This window comes from Neofelis nebulosa, chromosome 7 (assembly GCF_028018385.1).
Source record: "Neofelis nebulosa isolate mNeoNeb1 chromosome 7, mNeoNeb1.pri, whole genome shotgun sequence".
Lineage (NCBI taxonomy): Eukaryota > Metazoa > Chordata > Mammalia > Carnivora > Felidae > Neofelis > Neofelis nebulosa.
This window is the reverse complement of record NC_080788.1, coordinates 135058914-135078050: the sequence shown is the minus strand read 5'-3', so window position 1 is coordinate 135078050 and position 19137 is coordinate 135058914. Positions and strand designations below refer to the sequence as shown.

General features: G+C 42.7%; 1 protein-coding gene across 10 annotated transcripts in view; it reads left to right on the top strand.

Moving 5' to 3' along the window:
• Nucleotides 1-19137, top strand: part of TTC7B (tetratricopeptide repeat domain 7B) — a 255882-nt gene that overhangs the window by 153830 nt on the left and 82915 nt on the right. For all 10 annotated transcript variants that reach the window (XM_058740002.1, XM_058740004.1, XM_058740003.1 and 7 more), the window contains 2 exons: nucleotides 5077-5149; nucleotides 7913-8073. In XM_058740002.1, the coding sequence (XP_058595985.1) occupies nucleotides 5077-5149; nucleotides 7913-8073 (234 nt within the window). The remainder of the gene's footprint in view (nucleotides 1-5076; nucleotides 5150-7912; nucleotides 8074-19137) is intronic.

Below are 19137 nucleotides of genomic sequence, written 5' to 3'. Positions count from 1 at the left end.
ACTCTTGATCTCGAGGTTGTGAGTTCGAGCTCCACGCTGGGTGTGGATCCTCCTTTTCAAAAGAAGGGGATGGGGTTATAGATATAGCATGTGAGAATTAACTCTTAATTATGACCGGAGTCAGAATTCAGAAAGATTTGCTTTCTAGTGGATTCCAAAAGTCGATTTTTGAAGACCTCCTAGTTGCATGACTGCATCTTAATACTGAGACCCTCAGCTGTTTGCTGACTCATACACTCAGCCCAAGCAGCTGAACCAACTCATTTGCCTGGTAAGAAAGAATCACGAGGAAAAAGTGTTGTCTTCTGAGCTTTCTGAAGACACACAAGTGGTCTGAGTGGCTACTTCTGTGCTCTTGTGTCCTCCAGAGGAAAGCAAGTCTGCAAACAGTCAAGAGCATGTTTCAGCAGCTTGACCCCCCAACGGCAGCAATCTGGGCTGCCCCACAAGGAAGAGGTGACATGGTGTCATTCACATTTGCCATATAAAGTGTTACAGGGGGTCCAATCTCGCTCTTTTTTTTTCTCTCCCCCTCCTAGCTTCAGTTTAAGTTAATGTGGCATGTTTTATGCACAGTTCGTCAGGAACTGGGCAGTTTCCCAGAATATGGGACTTTCAGTACTAAAACCAGGAATATCCTGGGCAAACCGGGACAAGTTGGTCATATCCTATGTGTGTAACTAAAGGGAGGTTCCTGAGTAATAACTTTCATCAGGTTTGTATTTTTTATTTCCTTAATAACACACAGATCCCATGTCCACTGTAATTAGGACTAATGGGACCTTAAGAGTTGGCTAAACAAGGCAATGGGGTGTTATGCTAGGGAGACAAGGCCTCAGAATTTCACTTCTGGCTTTACCTCTTTTGCTGGATGCTCTTGGACAGGATGCTTAATAGTAGATGCTTCATAAACTATAATTGTTCTTGTTACCAGGTATGTGTCTTATGGACCAGGTTGAAATTGGTCAGCCTTCTCTATATTCTTGGTTCATCTCTAGAGAATGTTGGAACCAGAGTCTAGGAAAGCACTGGAGTGACCTCAAGGCATTCTGAGTTTCAGCCAGGTGGTCTGGGAGGCCCATCCATGCTCTCCAATAGCACCCTGGCATACCTCTCCCAGGACATGCTCCCACTGCACTGTAACGATCACTTTGGGTCTCCCCCTCTGCGGGGTTGTGGGGAGCTTCTGAAGGAAAGATGCTTGTGTTGTTCTTTCATCTCCTTTCTCTCCAAGAGGCTAGGACATGTCCTGGCATTGCAATAGGTACTGCATAATATGGATGGATGGACGGATGGATGGATGGATGGATGGATGGATGGATGGATGGATGGATTTGTGGGTGGATGTGTGATGAGCATGGATGAGTGGATGGATGGATGGATGGATGGATGGATGGATGGATGGATAGATGGATGGATGGATTTATGGTTGGATGTGTGATGAGGATGGATGAGTGGATGGATAGATGGATGGATGGATAGATAGATGGATGGATGGATTTATGGTTGGATGTGTGATGAGGATGGATGAGTGGATGGATGGATGGATGGATGGATGGATGGATGGATGGATGGATGACTAGGGTGAATGGATGGATGAGTGGTGGTTGGATGATTGGATGGATGTGTGAGTGAATGGATAGGTGGATATGGATAGATGGATGAGTGGATAGAGGGGTGGATGGTTGGATATGTAGATGGATGGATGGATTAGTGGATGGATGAATGACTAGGATGGATGGATGGATGAGTGGTCAGATGAGTAGATGGACTAATAGATGGATGGAAGGGCAGGTAGATGGATGGGCGACTAGTTGAGATGGATGGCAGATAAGTGGACAGATGGATGGATGGATGGATGGATGGGTGGATGACTGGATGGATGGGTGGGTGACTTGGGTAGGTGGATGATGGATGAGTAGATGGATGGACAGATGGGCAGCCTCAGTGAGCCAGCAATCTAATAATTTTTTCTTATGGAAGAGAAACTGACTTAATGGATATGGAGGTGCTTTGACAAGGGAAGTGCTTTGTGAGCATCCATGGGGTGACATTTTTAGGTCTTTGGGTTTCTCTTAGCAGCCTTACCAGGTGCTGACTCTATGGGAATGGGCTTTATGAGGCTGCTTTAAGTCCATATGCTGAGTCCAGCAGGCTTACAGTTTTCAAGATCGCTACTAATGTCTTTCCTCTCACTTGCATTGCTTGGTCATTTCTGTTGAGCACGTTTTCTGTTGGCATAGTTTTGTCACAGGAAGCCTAGCTGCTGAAACTGTTCGACATGACCGAAGCAAGTTTTCTGGAGTCTACATGAGCTCCACACTGTGCACTTTTTCTTGTTTTCTTGGGCATTCTCCTTATCTCCTTTTTTCTTTCATAGGCTAAAGTGGTCAGTTTAATTCATTAGCAAAATTATTGAAATAAGATTTTTCAATGTGTATGTTTAAGTTGTGTCCTGTTAGAAACTTGGCAGTTGGGCAGTCAAGTTGGCAGTCTTCAGGTTTTGTCCTGATGCACCCCAGAAATGCCAAGATTTCTGTCGTTTCTGGTTTGTTTCTTTCATAGTGCTGTGGCTAGCAGTTAATCATTATTTGAGGAGGCCAGAGTGGGCCTTTGGTCAGAACTATCCCCATCTACTCCCTGAACTCACCAAGCCATTGCCAGCTTTTCTTGGTTGGTGTTGGGCAGAAGCAACCATGACTTGACTTAACTTCATTTGTGACAAGTCTAAACTGGCCTGAGAAAATGGTAGCTCTGAGGAATTTGGGGTTTTTTTGAGGGTTGTAAAAACCTGGCTTCATCCATTGTGAAAGAAGATAAGATAAAATAAATAATGCTAAATAATTCAAAGTCTCTTCATAATTAAGTGTGTATTCGTTTTCCCTGAATAATTGGGAGAGACAGAAACCATGACATTCCAATCTCACTTTTTATGAACACCAAAGAAAAAAAATTCTTTGATGTACAAATTCATGGAAAACCAATACTTGTAAAATCATAAAACTTGGAGCCCACCGAGTAGGCCTCTGGCAGAAATATGACATTTAAATTTTTTTTTAACGTTTTATTTATTTTTGAGACAGAGAGAGACAGAGCATGAACAGGGGAGGCACAGAGAGAGAGGGAGACACAGAATCTGAAACAGGCTCCAGGCTCTGAGCGGTCAGCACAGAGCCCGACGCGGGGCTCGAACTCACGGACTGTGAGATCATGACCTGAGCCGAAGTCGGACGCTTAACCGACCGAGCCACCCAGGCGCCCCAGAAATATGACATTTAAAAGGACAACGCGCACGCCTCTTCAGTCTCAGCCTCTTAAATGAGGGCTGTGTCTTGAGGCAAGATGATGAATGAAGATTCGCAGGAATGGGAGTCTGGGTCCTTTGCTGTTGCGTGTACCTAAAGGGCAGTCACCACCCCAGTTTCCCCAGTCCTGCACTGGAGCTGCCACATTTGTCTAAACAATGCCCTACTTGTTGGACCCAGTAGCGTATTTTCTGGATCCCAAATACCTGGAAGACTGTTTAGCCTTTTTCTCCACAGCAGACAGATGGTTTCTGCAAAAGGCCTTATTACTACAGGAAGACATCCTTGACGTGTTTGCTGCCATTGAATGCATAATGATTTGGCTTCCTTTTCTATCTCAGATTTGTTTTCTGCTGGTAGAAGATTCTCCTTTAATCCCAGAGTGTTGACAGAGGACCGTGAAGGGTTGTGTACTGTCTGCCCCACCCCCACCCCCAGTTGTAATTAGTCGGCCCCATAGTGCCTTTTGAAGAAACTGAAAGTTTGTTTTTCTCTTCCTACCAGACTTCTGAACACAGACTTCTGCCTCGTCGAGTCACATTTTGAGTTACTCTTGGTGAAATACAATTGGCCTCCACATAAAAGCAAGAATGACTGTGTTTGCAATCAAGTAGGAGGCCAGTACAGCCTCTTCCCCTTCGCTGTCAAAGGCCAGTTAATAAAACGAAGCCTAGTGTCTGGCCACAGAGACTTACATGTCATAGTTACACAGACTACATTAGTAAGCTGGAGGGAGCTTAGTAGAAGCTTCAAAAGGCTGAATGAGAATCCTCCTCTTCCCATGGTTCATCAAAAACCAAAACCTCATTTTACAAGCAAAGCCAGGTCTTTGATTTTCATACGGTTTCCCTGAAATCCCGAAATTTGGAGGGAGTAGTGTTAAGGCCAAGCCAAAACTTAACCAAAGCAGCCGTCACCTTGCCAAGTGTACTCATAGCTTCGCCGTGTCCTAGCATGACACGTGGGCTTCTCCTGCTCAGCCCAAGGGAGGCGTCTGCTGGGGGGTTGGGGGGTCAGATCTCAGGGCCTTGTGGCTTCGCCTCCTCAAAGCCAAGGATCCTTGGCTGCCGTTTCAGATGCTAGACGAAACACAGAGGCAGGCTCCGGTGTCATACACACACACAGCCATAAGAGGGAAAACACGTCACACTTGCTAATGGACAAAAGAGGAGAGGGTTTTTTTTAATTTTATTTTTAGTGTTTATTTATTTTTGGGACAGAGAGAGACAGAGCATGAACGGGGGAGGGTCAGAGAGAGAGGGAGACACAGAATCGGAAGCAGGCTCCAGGCTCTGAGCCATCAGCCCAGAGCCCGACGCGGGGCTCGAACTCACGGGCCGCGAGATCGTGACCTGAGCTGAAGTCGGACGCTTAACCGACTGAGCCACCCAGGCGCCCCAATTTTTTTTTTTTAATTAAAAATTTTTTTTTTAACGTTTATTCATTTTTGAGACAGAGAGACACAGCATGAACGGGGGAGGGGCAGAGAGAGAGGGAGACACAGAATCGGAAGCAGGATCCAGGCTCTGAGCCGTCAGCCCAGAGCCCGACGCGGGGCTCGAACTCACGGGCCGCGAGATCGTGACCTGAGCTGAAGTCGGACGCTCAACCGACTGAGCCACCCAGGTGCCCCAAAAGAGGAGAGTTTAAAGGAAACGTTGCGTAGCTAAATATGTGGCCTGCGTGTAAAACTGCAAATGGGAATACTCATTGGATAGGAAGGGTTCAAATGGCCTCTCCCGCGTTCTAATGGCCATCAATACTTTTTCAGGGCCCACAGCCTGTCACCTACAGATCACCAAGCAGCTTTCTACCTGGCTCTGCAGCTTGCCATCTCCAGACAGGTCAGTTTCTCTCACGTTCTCTGAACTTGGTGTGCGCGCCTTCTTACAGTTCCTTCGGCGCCTCCCTCTGAGGCAGTAGCTGGTCTTCTTTCACTGGCCCAAAGCTGACCCGAAGCCAGTCTCTTCTCAGAGGATGCTGACTCCTCACGGCACAGCCGCTGGTGTTTTGGTCAGTTTGGGCGTCTGCTGTGAAGACACAGATGTCCTGGGCTCCGCTTTGGGAGATTACGTCTACACATCTGGAGGGTTCAGAGGGCAACACGGACTGCAGCACGTGGCAGACACCCTGAATGAACCCAGGAGTCACCAAAGAGTCTTTGTCCCTTGCTGGCAGACCCAGGGCCGAGCTGCGCGGCGGGGACCAGCCACTGGTCATCGTAAGGCGCTGGCGATTGACAGGAAGTTGCCGACAGGCATGGGCAAAAGGTAGCAGCTTCCTTTATAACATGTGGAAGAGAGGGACAGTCACAGTGGCTCCCTCCTCGACATACGGGACTCCTCAGCACTCTCCTTGCTGGAGAGGCGAGCTTCGCTGGCCTTCCTCTTCCCAACAGCAGCTTCCAGAAGCCGTCTTGACCATTCTCATACCCTCCCGTCCCCTCCCAGCTGCTCTGAGAGTCTGGCCGCATGCCTGCCTGCCCACCAGGTGCAAGACACTGGTGGTAACCCCAGCACATTCCTGAGTGCTGACTGGAGGGTGAAGCAGAGGTCAGTTCCCCAGACATGCCATTCCCCGGATAGGCCGGGGCTGTGGGCATGCTTCTGACTCCCCGCGGGCCTGGGAATGGTGTTGAGGAGTGCCTTGCCGTGTGACCCGGGGACCGAGGAAACCAGGATGCCTCCTCTGTGTGGGCCCTGTTGCCCGGCATGGTAGGGCTCACACCTGGACGGATGGGGAGCTTGCTACTGCCTCAGCTGCGCACTGGGGGTCGATCCCCCCCGGGCCCTCCTCCACCAGGAGCGTCTCTCACCTTCTCCCTGAAGCCTCCTTCCTGCAGAAGCCATCTCTTCTCCTTCCTCCTGCTCAGCCCTCCTGTTCGGGACCTGTCTTCCTCCCTAGACTTCAGGTTCCAAGAGGGCAGGAAGCTGTCACCTTCATCACTATACCCTGGTGGCTGGGACACTGCCCACCATGTGTTAGGTACCCGGTAACACTCATTGAATGAAGAAACCAGCTTTGAATTCCTTCCCAGTCAGCTCTCCCTTAAGGCCATCATGTTGAATCCTGTTATCAGTTTGTCCCTGATTGCTCTGGTCACCCCTGCAGATCCACACCAGAAGTACACCTGCCTTCGGCCTTCCTAACAGGAAGCTGAGGGCTGTTCACGCAGTGGGTTGTCTCCCCGAAGAGAGGTTACATAGGTGGGGCCTTGTGGGTCCAGCCGCTATCTTTGCAGGCCCGCAGTGTGAAGACACCAGACCTCTGTGGGAGAGTGTCCCTGCTGGGCAGGGGCCCCAAGGCTGTGGCCCTCTTATCTTTAGAGCCAATGCCATTTGTGCAGGAGGAGAGGACAGGAGAGGAATCAGAAGGTCTAGAGCCACTCTTGACTCAGTCACTCACTAGCTAGATGGCAATGCTCAAGTCTTGTCACCTCCCTGGACTCGGCTCCCTCCCCGTAAACAAATGACTGGGCTGGATGAGCCCTCTCCCAGGCTGTGACAGCCCTGATTCTATGGCTCGGTGGCAGAAAGTCTCTGTAGCCAGGCTTTATAACTTAAATCATCCTAAATGGAATTTCAGAGAGGAAAATGAATAGGTTTGGGAAGTCGTGGCTTCTTGTTACAGAGTGAGGTTACCGAGGGCTGGGAAGAAGCAGGCGAACAGAGAAGAGGTCTGGACTGGAGTTGAGGCAGGGGGACAGGAAGCAGTCCCTGGGTGGTTGTGTAAGAATGCTTCAGTCCTGAGCTCTATTTCGAAATCCAGTGTCAGGTTCTAATTCCCCCCAGTTACGGTTAAACCTGCACGGAATTTCGGGCGTTCAGATATCCATTATGTATGCGTTTTATCAACCCTGGTGCTTGGACAGTTTTGAAGAATGTTGCACAGCTCTTGCATTTTAAAGGTTAAAGTTTTATCTCATCCTATTTGAATTTGGATACATCTGCTTTGTATGCAGCATTGCAATTTGTTTCTTGGATCAAGTTATTTTAGGTTGTAGTTTGGAAAGGTGTGGGGTTTTTGTTTGTTGGTTTGTTTGCATATTTCCTTGATGCCTGATGGAGATGTCCAGGACAAAGGAACTTGAAAAGATTCACGGGTGTCTGACCCTTTGGAAAGCTCTGTTTCAGGTTTTGTAATTTCTTATGTACTTTAGTTCACTAATACTTCAAAAAATGAGAACAGTTCAGCTAAGGCAGCTTAATTACACTAAAAACCTCTGGCAACTTGTATGTGTCTCCATTGAGAGTGAAACAATCTTGGGCATAATCAAGAGTGGATCAGTTTTGTGGAAAAAGAGAAATTGTGTTTTGGAGAGAAACAAAAGATTTGGTATTGGCAGTTTTACAGAGAAACAGAGCATCTAGCATCACTCCGCAGGTCGTGCTGTTGCTTGAAGAAGACATCTGTCTGCATGTTTGTGGTTAATATCCTGGGGCTATCACAAAGGTTAAAATCTGAATGTGGCACAGGGTGAAGCAACTTTTGATGTTTATAGAGAATCAGATATTGAAATGGTATCTTCTCGTGTGTGTGTGTGTGTGTGTGTGTGTGTGCGCGCGCGCGCGTGTTTTAAAATTCTTTTTGATTTTGTTTCAAACCAGATACCAGAGGCTCTGGGGTACGTCCGCCAAGCTCTTCAACTTCAAGGCGATGATGCCAACTCCCTGCACCTTCTTGCCCTCTTACTGTCTGCACAAAAGCATTACCACGATGCTCTGAATATCATTGACATGGCCCTGAGTGAATATCCAGAAAATTTTATGTAAGTGGTCCTGGCCTTTTGTTTTCCCTTACTCAGAAGTTATTAACTTTACTTCTTTCCCCCTTCCGTCACTCTATCTAATTTAAGTCCTTCATGGATACCCTGAGGGTAAATAGGACAAAATTCCTTTATTCTTGTTTTTCCATGATATTTAGAAACAAACATAGCCTGTTAGGTCACCTTATTACATTAAAACACCTTATCCAGTCTTTCCCAATGTGTATGTAGCTTTGGTGCACATTAGATGATTTTAAATGGATGGTGGATGAACATTTTTTTTTTTTCAACGTTTTTTATTTATTTTTGGGACAGAGAGAGACAGAGCATGAACGGGGGAGGGGCAGAGAGAGAGGGAGACACAGACTCAGAAACAGGCTCCAGGCTCCGAGCCATCAGCCCAGAGCCTGACGCGGGGCTCGAACTCACGGACCGCGAGATCGTGACCTGGCTGAAGTCGGACGCTTAACCGACTGCGCCACCCAGGCGCCCCATGGATGAACATTTTTATTTTTTAAGATGCACATTAGAAAAAATATACCTGTGTATCAAAGTGTGATTTCATAGAAATTCCTGCTCAGAGGGAGACCACAGATTTTTCAAACGAGTTGTTTCAAAGTCAATTTAAAGAAAAATATGAAGTAAATGCTAATACAGATACGCACGGATATGGCACCAGTTAAATCGAGCCGACTCCAGTGCCTGAAGCCTGGGAAACATGCTTTATGGCTGGTTTGTCCTGGTCACCGGCGCCTTCTGCTAGTTCCAGGCGGTTGTCATCTTTTAGGCACCTTCCAACAAGGTACTGACCTCCTTGTACCTTGGTTTTGTTCTCTAGGAAATAGAATTCCCTAAATAAATCAATTAGTGTCTGTACCTAACTGAAGAATTGACATTGTAAACTGCACTATGCATGTCGGTCTACTTGAATTCACAACATTCCCTGAATCCGGGCCTGTCGGTTAGGCTTTGTGGAGAAGGACACTGTTGTGTGGGTGCCTTGGTTCCTGTTTTATCCTCAGTGGAGTAGCCTGGTAACCGGTATACAGTGGCCAGAAACAGTAAACACCCCACACGCTGGCAGGTTCTAATTGTCTAAGTGGCAGGGTCAGTGATGGGGCGGGGGTGGCTTGGGGCGGGAGGGAGGGAAGGAATGCAGACGGGGGCTCAGGGCAGCTCCCTTCACTTTCAGAAATCAGTGCCGCCGTGGCGAATTTTAAGTGGCTCTGCTTCGGCTTTATTTCCGTGCCTCATCGCTTCACTGTTTTTAATCAGTGCGTTTCAGCTCTCCTTGGAAAATTGGTTCACGCATTTCCATTACAAACATTTCTTTGTCTTCAAGTGAAAAGGGCACTTCTCTTCTCCCCATCGAGAAAATTCTCATTATGACCCAGGAAACCTCTGACTAGAGATTTCTTTTGTAGGTTCAGCTATTTGTGCAGAGTGAATTAAAGAGCTTTGCTGCAGTGTTTTACTTCTTGTAGGCCTCAAACTTGCTCTCTTGCACACTGAGTGTATTTCTGGACTGTATCCAAAGCCGGTTAGCCCAAGGAATCTTAAAATGGTGAAAGCACTTGAAAAAGGACTCCGTCCTTTACCCATCAGTAAAGTACAACCTGATGCCATTGAATTCGGTTTCTCTCATCAATATTTATAAAGCGGCATTCCTTGCCTCCCGCCCCAACACCTTCATTAGACGTTAGACTCCCGCGTGTGTCTCCTGTGTAGACAGCCTCGGGTGTCATCCGAGAGGAGGCTTATTAAACTAATAGCCACGCCACACAGTGAGCAGTAAACAGTGGTGGCTAATATGGTAATGCTTCCAAGTGACAGCAGCTGACAGCCTTTTCAAGTAGAATAAGTAAGGAACAGCAGTAGAGATATTTGAAGAATGCAGGCCTGTTATTTTAATGTTAAGCTGTAAGCTCAAAAAAGCAAAGCATATGGCAGCAGGTCTGAGAGCAGCCAATGACTTGTTTGCTTTTTAAATATTTGTATTTCTTCCTATGTGATGGGAAACTTCTTCCCAAGAATACTTTGTGAAAAGTTGGGGCCAGATGTAATTGGTGGATCCCATGGTTTCTTTCCAACGTGGGTAAAACATTTCATCACCAACCTAAACAAGACCATGTGGGCACCTGTCCCGAATGCCGACACGTATTATCCGTTTGTGACAAGCTCATCTCCCGCAGAACCGTAGGCTCTCGGAAGCCTGGGAATGCCTCATGTTTCTCGTGTCCCAATGGCCATACACAGACTGAGGACACGCTTGATGTTTCCTCCTAGATAACTTGCCAGATGGAGGAGAAAGCCCCTCCCACAGTTGGGCTTAGGCCTGTTTAACTGTTGGGCAGTTAAACTGTTGAACAGAGCATTGATTTAGCTAGCCTCTTAGCCTGATGCAGAGAATAATAGACTTTTTGGTCCCTGTTAAGCTCATTCAAGGTACTCAAGTGCCATCTTTTATCATTTCATGGTGACAGTAAGGATAAGTAGTACTTGAGAGACCAGCTGCCCCTCTGAGGACGTTCAGCTGTCTTAGCTAGTGCATTTAAGGCATTTGTACATGGTAATCACTCAGTAATTGGTAGGAATCCATGTTATTGGTATTACAAGTCCTTCTACAGTGTTCTCAAATATGATATTTGAGAATCCTTTAAAATGATTCTTATTAAATATTGAGTAAAAGCTAAAGGTTATTTATTAAATATATTTAAAATAATAATACAGTTAACATGTGTGCTCACTTCTTAGTTTAAGAAAAGGAAGATTAATATTGCCTCTGAATTTCCTATGTATCCCTGCCTGTCCTATCCCCTTACCTCTCTAACATCTCCGGACGTTAACTGCATCCCGAGTTCTATGTTGAGCATTCCCTTGCGTTTCTATACCATATCTGTTTGCACTCCCAAAGAATGAAAATTTCTGGTTTTGCATATCTAAACATTTTTAATGGAACTGTACTGAGTATATCCTTATACTGCTTGCTTTCGTCGTGTGGCATTGTATTCTTGGGGTTGATCCTTACCGCCTGCAGCAGCAATTTATTCTTTATACCGATAAATAGTATTTTATTATACAAATATACCAAGATGTATTTTTCTAGTTGATCGCAAATGGATATACAGGTTGTTTTCCATTTTCAGCTGTTACAAACAAAGCTGCTGTAGATATTCTTTTTTTTTTTTTTAATGTTTATTTATATATTTTTGAGAGAGACAGAGCACAAGTTGGGTGAGGGTGGGCAGACAGAGAGAGGGAGACACAGGATCTGAAACGGGCTCCAGGCTCTGAGCTATTGCAGGGCTTAAACCCACAAACTGCGAGATCATGACCTGAGCCAAAGTCAGATGCTTAACCAACTGAGCCACCCAGGTGTCCCAACATATCCTTGTACAGGTCACGTGGTGCACATGTGCAAGCACTCCAGGCGTTACGTAGCAGTGAGATTGTTGGGTCATAGGGTATCTGCATCTTCCATTTTACCAAATGATTCCAAACTATTTTCCGAAGGGGTTGTGCCAGTTTCCCACCAGCAGTGCCCAAGAGCCCATGTGGCCGCCTACACCAATACCCGGTGTTTCAGACTTATTTTTGGCAATGGTGTTACATTGTGAATTTAAGTTGCATGAGGTTGAATACCTTTGTATTTGTTTATTGGTCATTTAGCTTTTCTGTTTTGTGAAGTACAGGGAGAAATCTTTCTTCTTTCCTAATTGGGTTGACTTTTTCATACCAATTGGTGACATTTCCTTATATATTATGGTTACGAGTCCTTTTGTTGGTGACATGTGTTGCAAAAATCTTCCACCAGTCTGTGCCTTGTCTTCTGATGAACAGAAGTTCTTATGTTTAAAGCGATTGAATTTATCAGTTATTTCCTTTATGGATTTTACTTTCTGCCTCTAGTTTAGGAAACCTTACTTTCCCTTCTCTAGGGTCACGAAGATAAGTCTCCTAAGTTATATTCTAAGAGCTCTCTTGTGTTACCTTTCACACTTAAATCTAAGGGTCCATCTGGAAATGATTGTTTTATATATGTATAGTGTGAAGGATGTAGTGTAATTTTTCCCTCTATGGAAAAATTGCTTGTCTTAGCATCTTGTATTGAAAAGATTCCTTTCCCTGTTGTTCCACAGTATCATTTTTGCCTTAAATCAAATGCCCATATTGGGGGGAGGGGGTTGCTATTTCTGAGCTTTCTGTTTGTTTTTTTCAGTCAATGTACCCATCTGTGTGTGATTGCCACTTTCTGAATTCTTACAACTTTATTATATGGGGGGTAAGTTTGTCCCCATATCTTGCTCTTCAAGAGTGTTGTGGCTATTCTCAGGCCTTTGAACTTGCATATAAATTTTTTTTTCCTTAGAGAGAGACAGTGAGTGGAGGAGAAGGGCAGAGGGAGAGAGAGAGAGAGAGAGAGAGAGAGAGAGAGAGAGAGAATCTTAAGCAGGCTCTATGCCCAATATGGAGCCTGACACAGGGCTCGATCCCACAATGCTGGGATCATGACCTGAGCCAAAATCAAGAGTCGGACACTCAACCAACTCAGCCACTCAGGTGCCCCTTGCGTATAAATTTTTGAATCAAGTTTGTCAAGTTCCAAAAACAAAAACAAATCTATTGGAATTGCATTTAGTCTAATAGCTCAGTTTGAGGAGAATTATATATTTATGACAGTTGGTTTTCTAATCCGTGGCCATTATATCTAATTATTTAGGTATTTAAAAATACTTTTTAATGAAGTTTTATGATTTTTCTTATAAATATTTTGCCCATTTTTAACTAGCTTTATTCCTAACTACCTGAAAAAAATTTCATTTGTATACACTATATATGTAGTATTTTTTTCTTTATCAAATTTGCTATCTATTTGTTGTTAGTGTGTAGAAAGGTGGCTGATTTTTGTATATTCTTCTTGACCCAGCTACTCAGCTAAACTCTTGTTACTTCTAACAATCTATGTATAGATTACTTTGGGATTTCTGTATAGACAATGACTTTTATCTGAAATAATTAAAATTCAGTTTCTTTATCTCTAATCCCTCAACTTTTTAAAACTGGCCTTACTGGGCCTTCTGTATAGTTGAATAAAATTCTTTCAGTGTTTTGCCATTACAAATTATGCTTTTTACAAGTTTGTTTATAGATATTATTTAAGAAGATAAGGAACTTTTCTTCTTACTGGCTTGTTAAGTGTTGATCTTTTTAAATCATGAATTGATATTGAATTTTATCAAACTATTTTTCTATATTTATTGAGATTGTTGTATGATTTTACTCCCTTGAATCTGAATGTTATATTAATTGATATTTTTTTTAATTTTTTTTTTAATGTTTATTTATTTTTGAGACAGAGAGAGACAGAGCATGAATGGGGGAGGGGCAGAGAGAGAGGGAGACACAGAATGGGAAGCAGGCTCCAGGCTCTGAGCCATCAGCCCAGAGCCTGACGCGGGGCTCGAACTCACGAACCGTGAGATGGTGACCTGAGCTGAAGTCGGACGCTCAACCGACTGAGCCACCCAGGCGCCCCTAATTGATATTTTTTAATGTTAAATTAACTCTGCATTCTTGGAATAAGCCCAACTTGATCATGACATATTAGCTTATTTTAATGGATTCAGTTGACTAATTTTTATTTTTTAAATGTAAATAAAATTGTAATTATCACTTCCAAATGGTAATAATGCAAAAGATGTTATGAAATTATATGAGATGAATTGCTATAGGTGATGAGAGAGTTGGTTGACTAATTTTTAAAGGAACATTTATATTTATGTTCAGGTGTGAAATGCCTTGTAATTTTCCCTTCTCTTTGTATACTTGTCAAGTTATGGCATCAAGATTAGGCCAGCCTCCTAAAAGGAGTTGGAATCATTTTTGGGTGTTGTCAAATCATTTGTGTGAGATTGGAATTACCTGTTTCTAGAATAATGAGTTTCAGTAGAATTTGCCTATAAAACCATCTGGGGCTGGGTTTTTTTCTGTGGAAAGACTTCTGATGCTTTTAAAAAATAATGGGGGGTGGGGGGAGGGGAAAGTGGGTGATGGGCATTGAGGAGGGCACCTGTTGGGATGAGCACTAGGTGTTGTATGGAAACCAATTTGACAATAAATTTCATAAATACTGCTACTACTAATAATAATAATTAGGGGGTTTTCACGTTTTCCACTTATTTTATTAAGCTACATATAACATAGAGGCTGAAACATACAACATATATTTTAAGGGTTTGTTCATCTCATCTAAATATTAAATTTCCTTGGCATAAAGTTGTTCATGTTTTTTTATGATCTGTTTGTTGTCACGTAGCACCTATGGTTAAGTCTTTTCCATTCCTAATACTGCTTAATGTGCTTTCTTTTTAATTTTCTTGAACAGCCTTGCCAGAAATTTGTCTGTTACATTGATCTTTTCGAAGAACCAGCTTTTTTATGGTCTCAACTGTATTTTTACTTTGTCTTTCATGAATTTCTGTTCTTCTATTATTTTCTTTCTTCTATTTTCTTTGAGTTTGTTTTGTTTTGCTTGGTTTTCCTTCTTAATCTTTTAAGTTAGGTGTTTAGTTCATTTTTAATTTTTGTCTTTCTTGTTTTCTGACATAAACATTTAAGACTAAAAATTTCCCACCAAGTGCTGCTTTAGTTGGGAGACCACAATTTCAGTATGTGAAATTTTTATCATTATTTTATTCTAAATAACTTTAAATCTCCATTATTCTTATTTGACCCATCAGTTATTTTAGAACTGTGTTTTATAGTTGTCAAGTATATGGGTCTTTCCACTTATCTTTTGTTAATGGGCTTTTAATAACTTCATTGAATTGTGTTCAGAAACTGCAATCTATATGAACTTGAAATGTGTTGACTTTTTTTTATGGCCCAGCATGTGGTCACTCCTTATAAATATTCCATCTGTGCTTGAAAAGAACGCTTTCTGTATTTGGAGGTACATTTTTATGTATTTGTATATATTTCATATATATTTATTAGATTAAGCTATTAATTGCACTATTCAGATCTTCTTCATTCTTACTGATGTTTTTTGTTTACTTCATCGATCAATTGTTGAGCAGAGGTGTGTTGAAATGTGCCACTGGAATGGCAGATTGCCCTATTTCCCCACATAGTTCTAGCAATGTTTGCTTTATATAGTTTAAAGCTGTGCTATAAGGTGCATATAAATTTAGAATTGCTTGTCTTCCTGGTAAATTCAACCCCTTATCATTATGTAATAAGTTACATAATTCACTTTGCTTCAAAATCTAGTTTGTCATGCTATCCACACACATCCACAACATTTATCTAATACGTGCACACATACAATACATGTGCACACTGCATGCACGCTTGGAGTATCTTTCTTCATTCTGTTATCTTGAACTTATTATATGCTTATGTTTTAGATTCACTCTTGTGCTCAATATAGACAGCTAATTTTTTTTTTTTTTTTTTAACTCAGGCCGACAGTCTTATCTGGAACATTTAGTTCATTTCCATTTACTGTAAATACTATTATATTTGCGTTAGTGTCTCCTACCTCATTTGTGCTTTCCCTTTGTCCTGCCCTTTTTTTCATAGGTTATCCTCTCTTTTCCTACCTTCTTTTAGGTTAATTGTGTTTTTGTTATGTATTTTTTTACTTGCCAATTTGGAAAAGAAACATTCTGTTTTGGTTTTTGTTTAGTGATTATCCTAGAAATTTTAGTGAGGGTCTGTTGCTGGCACACTTTCTCAGTTTGTGTCTGAAAATATATTTGGCTTTACTCTCAAAAGAGATTTTCCAACTGGATATATAATTCTAGGCTCACATTTTCTCACAGCACAAATGATCTTGCTTTCCTCTTGGAGTTGTTGAGAAGTCAGCTATTTGTTTCATTTTAGATCATTTTAATGTCATCTGTCTTTTCTCTCTGGCTATTCTTAATTGCTATTGTTGCTGACACTGTACATTTTCACTGTAATACAGATAAGAGTGGCTTCTGCTCAGATTCACTGGGCTTACTTAAATGGTGGATTGGTATTGTTTATCATTTCTAGAAAATTCTCTGCCATTATTTCTTTTCAGCCAAATACTTCTTCTCTTATAGATAGCTTATGATTGGGTCTTGCTTTTTTATTTAGTCTGGTCATTCCTGCCCTTTGTCTTAAGTGTTTAGTGCATTCACATTTAATATAAGTAATGGTATGGTTGGATTTATGTGTACGATTTCTGTATGTGTATTCTCTTATTTTGTTCCTCTTGTGGTGACTTCTTTTTCTCTAAAAAAATTATTTTTTAAAACCCTTTATTAAATACCTAAACAAAAGAATGACAAATTATTTGCTGATTATATATTAAATGTCTATTTATTTATTTATTTATTTATTTTAAGAGGAAGAGAAAGCACACACAAGCAGGGCAGGGGCAGAGGGAGAGGGAGAGAGAGAGTCCCAAGCAGGATCCTCCCTGTCAGCACAGAGCCCGACACGGGGCTCAGTCTTACAAACTGCAAGATCATGACCTGAGCCAAAATCATAAGTTGGACGCTTGCCCGACTGAGCCACCCCAGTGCCCCAAAATGTCTTTAACACATTGTAAGTTTTTCCCAAAATAAAATCTAACAAAGAACACATTTTTCTATTGAAGAGTGTCAATTCGGGTAGATTCCTTATCTAATGTACTTGTTAGAGGAGCCTTGATATTTCTCCTTTTGAAATACAGCTTTGCAAAAATTTCCTGATTGATGAATACACTTTACTTGGTAGATTTCTTCATTGGCCCAAGAAGGTAGATGTAGGTGCCAGGTGATGTTTGGAACAGGTGTCTCTCTGGGGGACGGTGTGGCAATCTGTCTGTGAGCGTCTTGGTCAGCCCCTCACAGACTTTGTGTTTCTGCCGTGGGGATGCATTTTTAGATAAAATAATGGGATGGAAGCTGACAATTTGTTCCTTTTTGTCTTTGAAAAATATATCAGATAGTATCCTATTTACAGTGGCATCTGAGAATTTTAGTGTAACTAAAATGTTTTCTTCTAATTCAGCCAGCCTTACAGTAACTGCTAAGGGCAGCCCCTGCCAGGTTTAGCTTCTTGCCCTGAGACAAATGGTGGCTGTGCAGCCTGACTGATTACAAATTGTTAATTGATTTGAATTTTAATCTTTCTTATTTAAACCACAAATGCGGTTTGTGACGCAAAGCATAAGAAAGCAATTTTTAGAACCTCTCAAGGATACAAATCCAAGTGGCATCATTAAGGTGTGTGGCCAACTCTCTTAAGTATATTTCCTTTAAATTTTATTTTATCTATTTATTTTTTAGAGAGAGAGCATGCGAGTGGGAGGGAGGGGCAGAGGGAGGGAAGGAGTGAGAATCCCAAGCAGGTTCCACGCTCAGTGCAGACCCCAGATGTGGGGCTTGATCCCACAACCCTGGCATCATGACCTGAGCTGAAATCAGGAATCAGACACTCAACCATCTGAGCCACCCAGATGCCTCCAGTATGTTTTCTGATCCGTGACTTTGATACATGAGAAGGTACTGACATAAGTCCTCAGTCACCTGACCAGAAGACCACCAGCTCTTCTAAACACTCTCCTGTGGGTGATCTTATACTCTCACACATGCGAGAGATCACATTTCTTTTGACACCAATGGGAACTAACTGCATGGAAAGCAGTGGACATACATAACATCTACTCATTCACTTAGCAGTGATAATTATTAGCATTTATGATAATAGTTGTTATAGGCAACTCTTATCAGCACATTGTAAATTCATTCTAAACTCATTTGATCACGGTGGGCAGTGTTATCGCCCCCATTTTACAGCTAAAGAAATCGAGGCACAGAAAAGTAAACTAGTTTGTCCAAAATTACCCACCTCGTCAGTCACAGTCCTGATTTGAACACAGGTGGTCTGGCCTCAACATCTGTGCTCTTAATCACTGCCTTTGAAGCACTGAGTTCCTACCACCTTCCAGGTACCATGCTAGGCATTGGGAAGGCTGCCATGAATAAGAGAAAGACATTTTATGCTCAGAGCTAGCAATCCAGAAGGACCGCATTTTTATGCTGTCTCCCCTGTCAATCTTATCAATAAACTGGAAAACATGGTTAGGATCATTCTGTACTTGAGTGGAGCATATATCTGGTTTAAAAAAAAAAATCATTACTTGGCAAGTAAGGCTGTCTCTTCCTCACTGTGTCTCACTTACACTCAATGTAAGTTGAAAGATGATACTGAGTAATGTTTTGATGTAGTGATTACTGAGAGGCCAGGTGCTGTGGGCTATTCTTATGCCTGAGCCGAGTGATGGAGTAATGAACATGCCCATTAAATTTGCACTTGATAGAAAGTTGGGCCACAAGGAAGAGATTATTCTTCTCGGTAGCTCAGAGAAATAATCCATGGAAACCTGAAGGATGTCTGGGAGGGATGAGTGCAAGGTAACCCACCCAAGGATGCCCACGCCTGAATACAAGCTGGAGAGGAGGATCTTTGGGCAAAAGAAAATGGGTGGCACCCTCAAAGACACCGTGGATCAAAGCGGAGCAGATTCATCAGTGCAGTAGGTTACTTAAAAACAACTTACGACAACCAAAAAACAGCCCAAACAAAAAAAATCGGCCAAGGAACTTGAATAGACATTTGTCCAAAGTAGATATTCAACTGGCCGACAAGCACATGAAAATATTTGTAACATCGCTAATTATCAGGGAAATGTAAATCAAAACCACAATGAGATACTACTTCATACCCATTAGGAGAGCTGTTAGTAACGCGCGTGCGCACACACACACACACACACACACACACACACCAGAAAGTCATGAGTGTTAGCGAGGATGTGGAGGAACTGGGACCTTTGTGCCCTGCTGGTGGGAATGTAAAATGGTGCAGCCACTGTGGAAAATAGTATGGCAGTTCGTCAAAAAGTTAAAAATAGAAATACCATATGATCCAGCAGTTCCACATCTGGGTAAGTACTCAAAAGAATTGAAAGCAGGAACTCAAATAGATAACTGCACACTCGTGTTCACAGCAGCACTCTTCACAATAGCTAAAGACGTGGAAGCAACC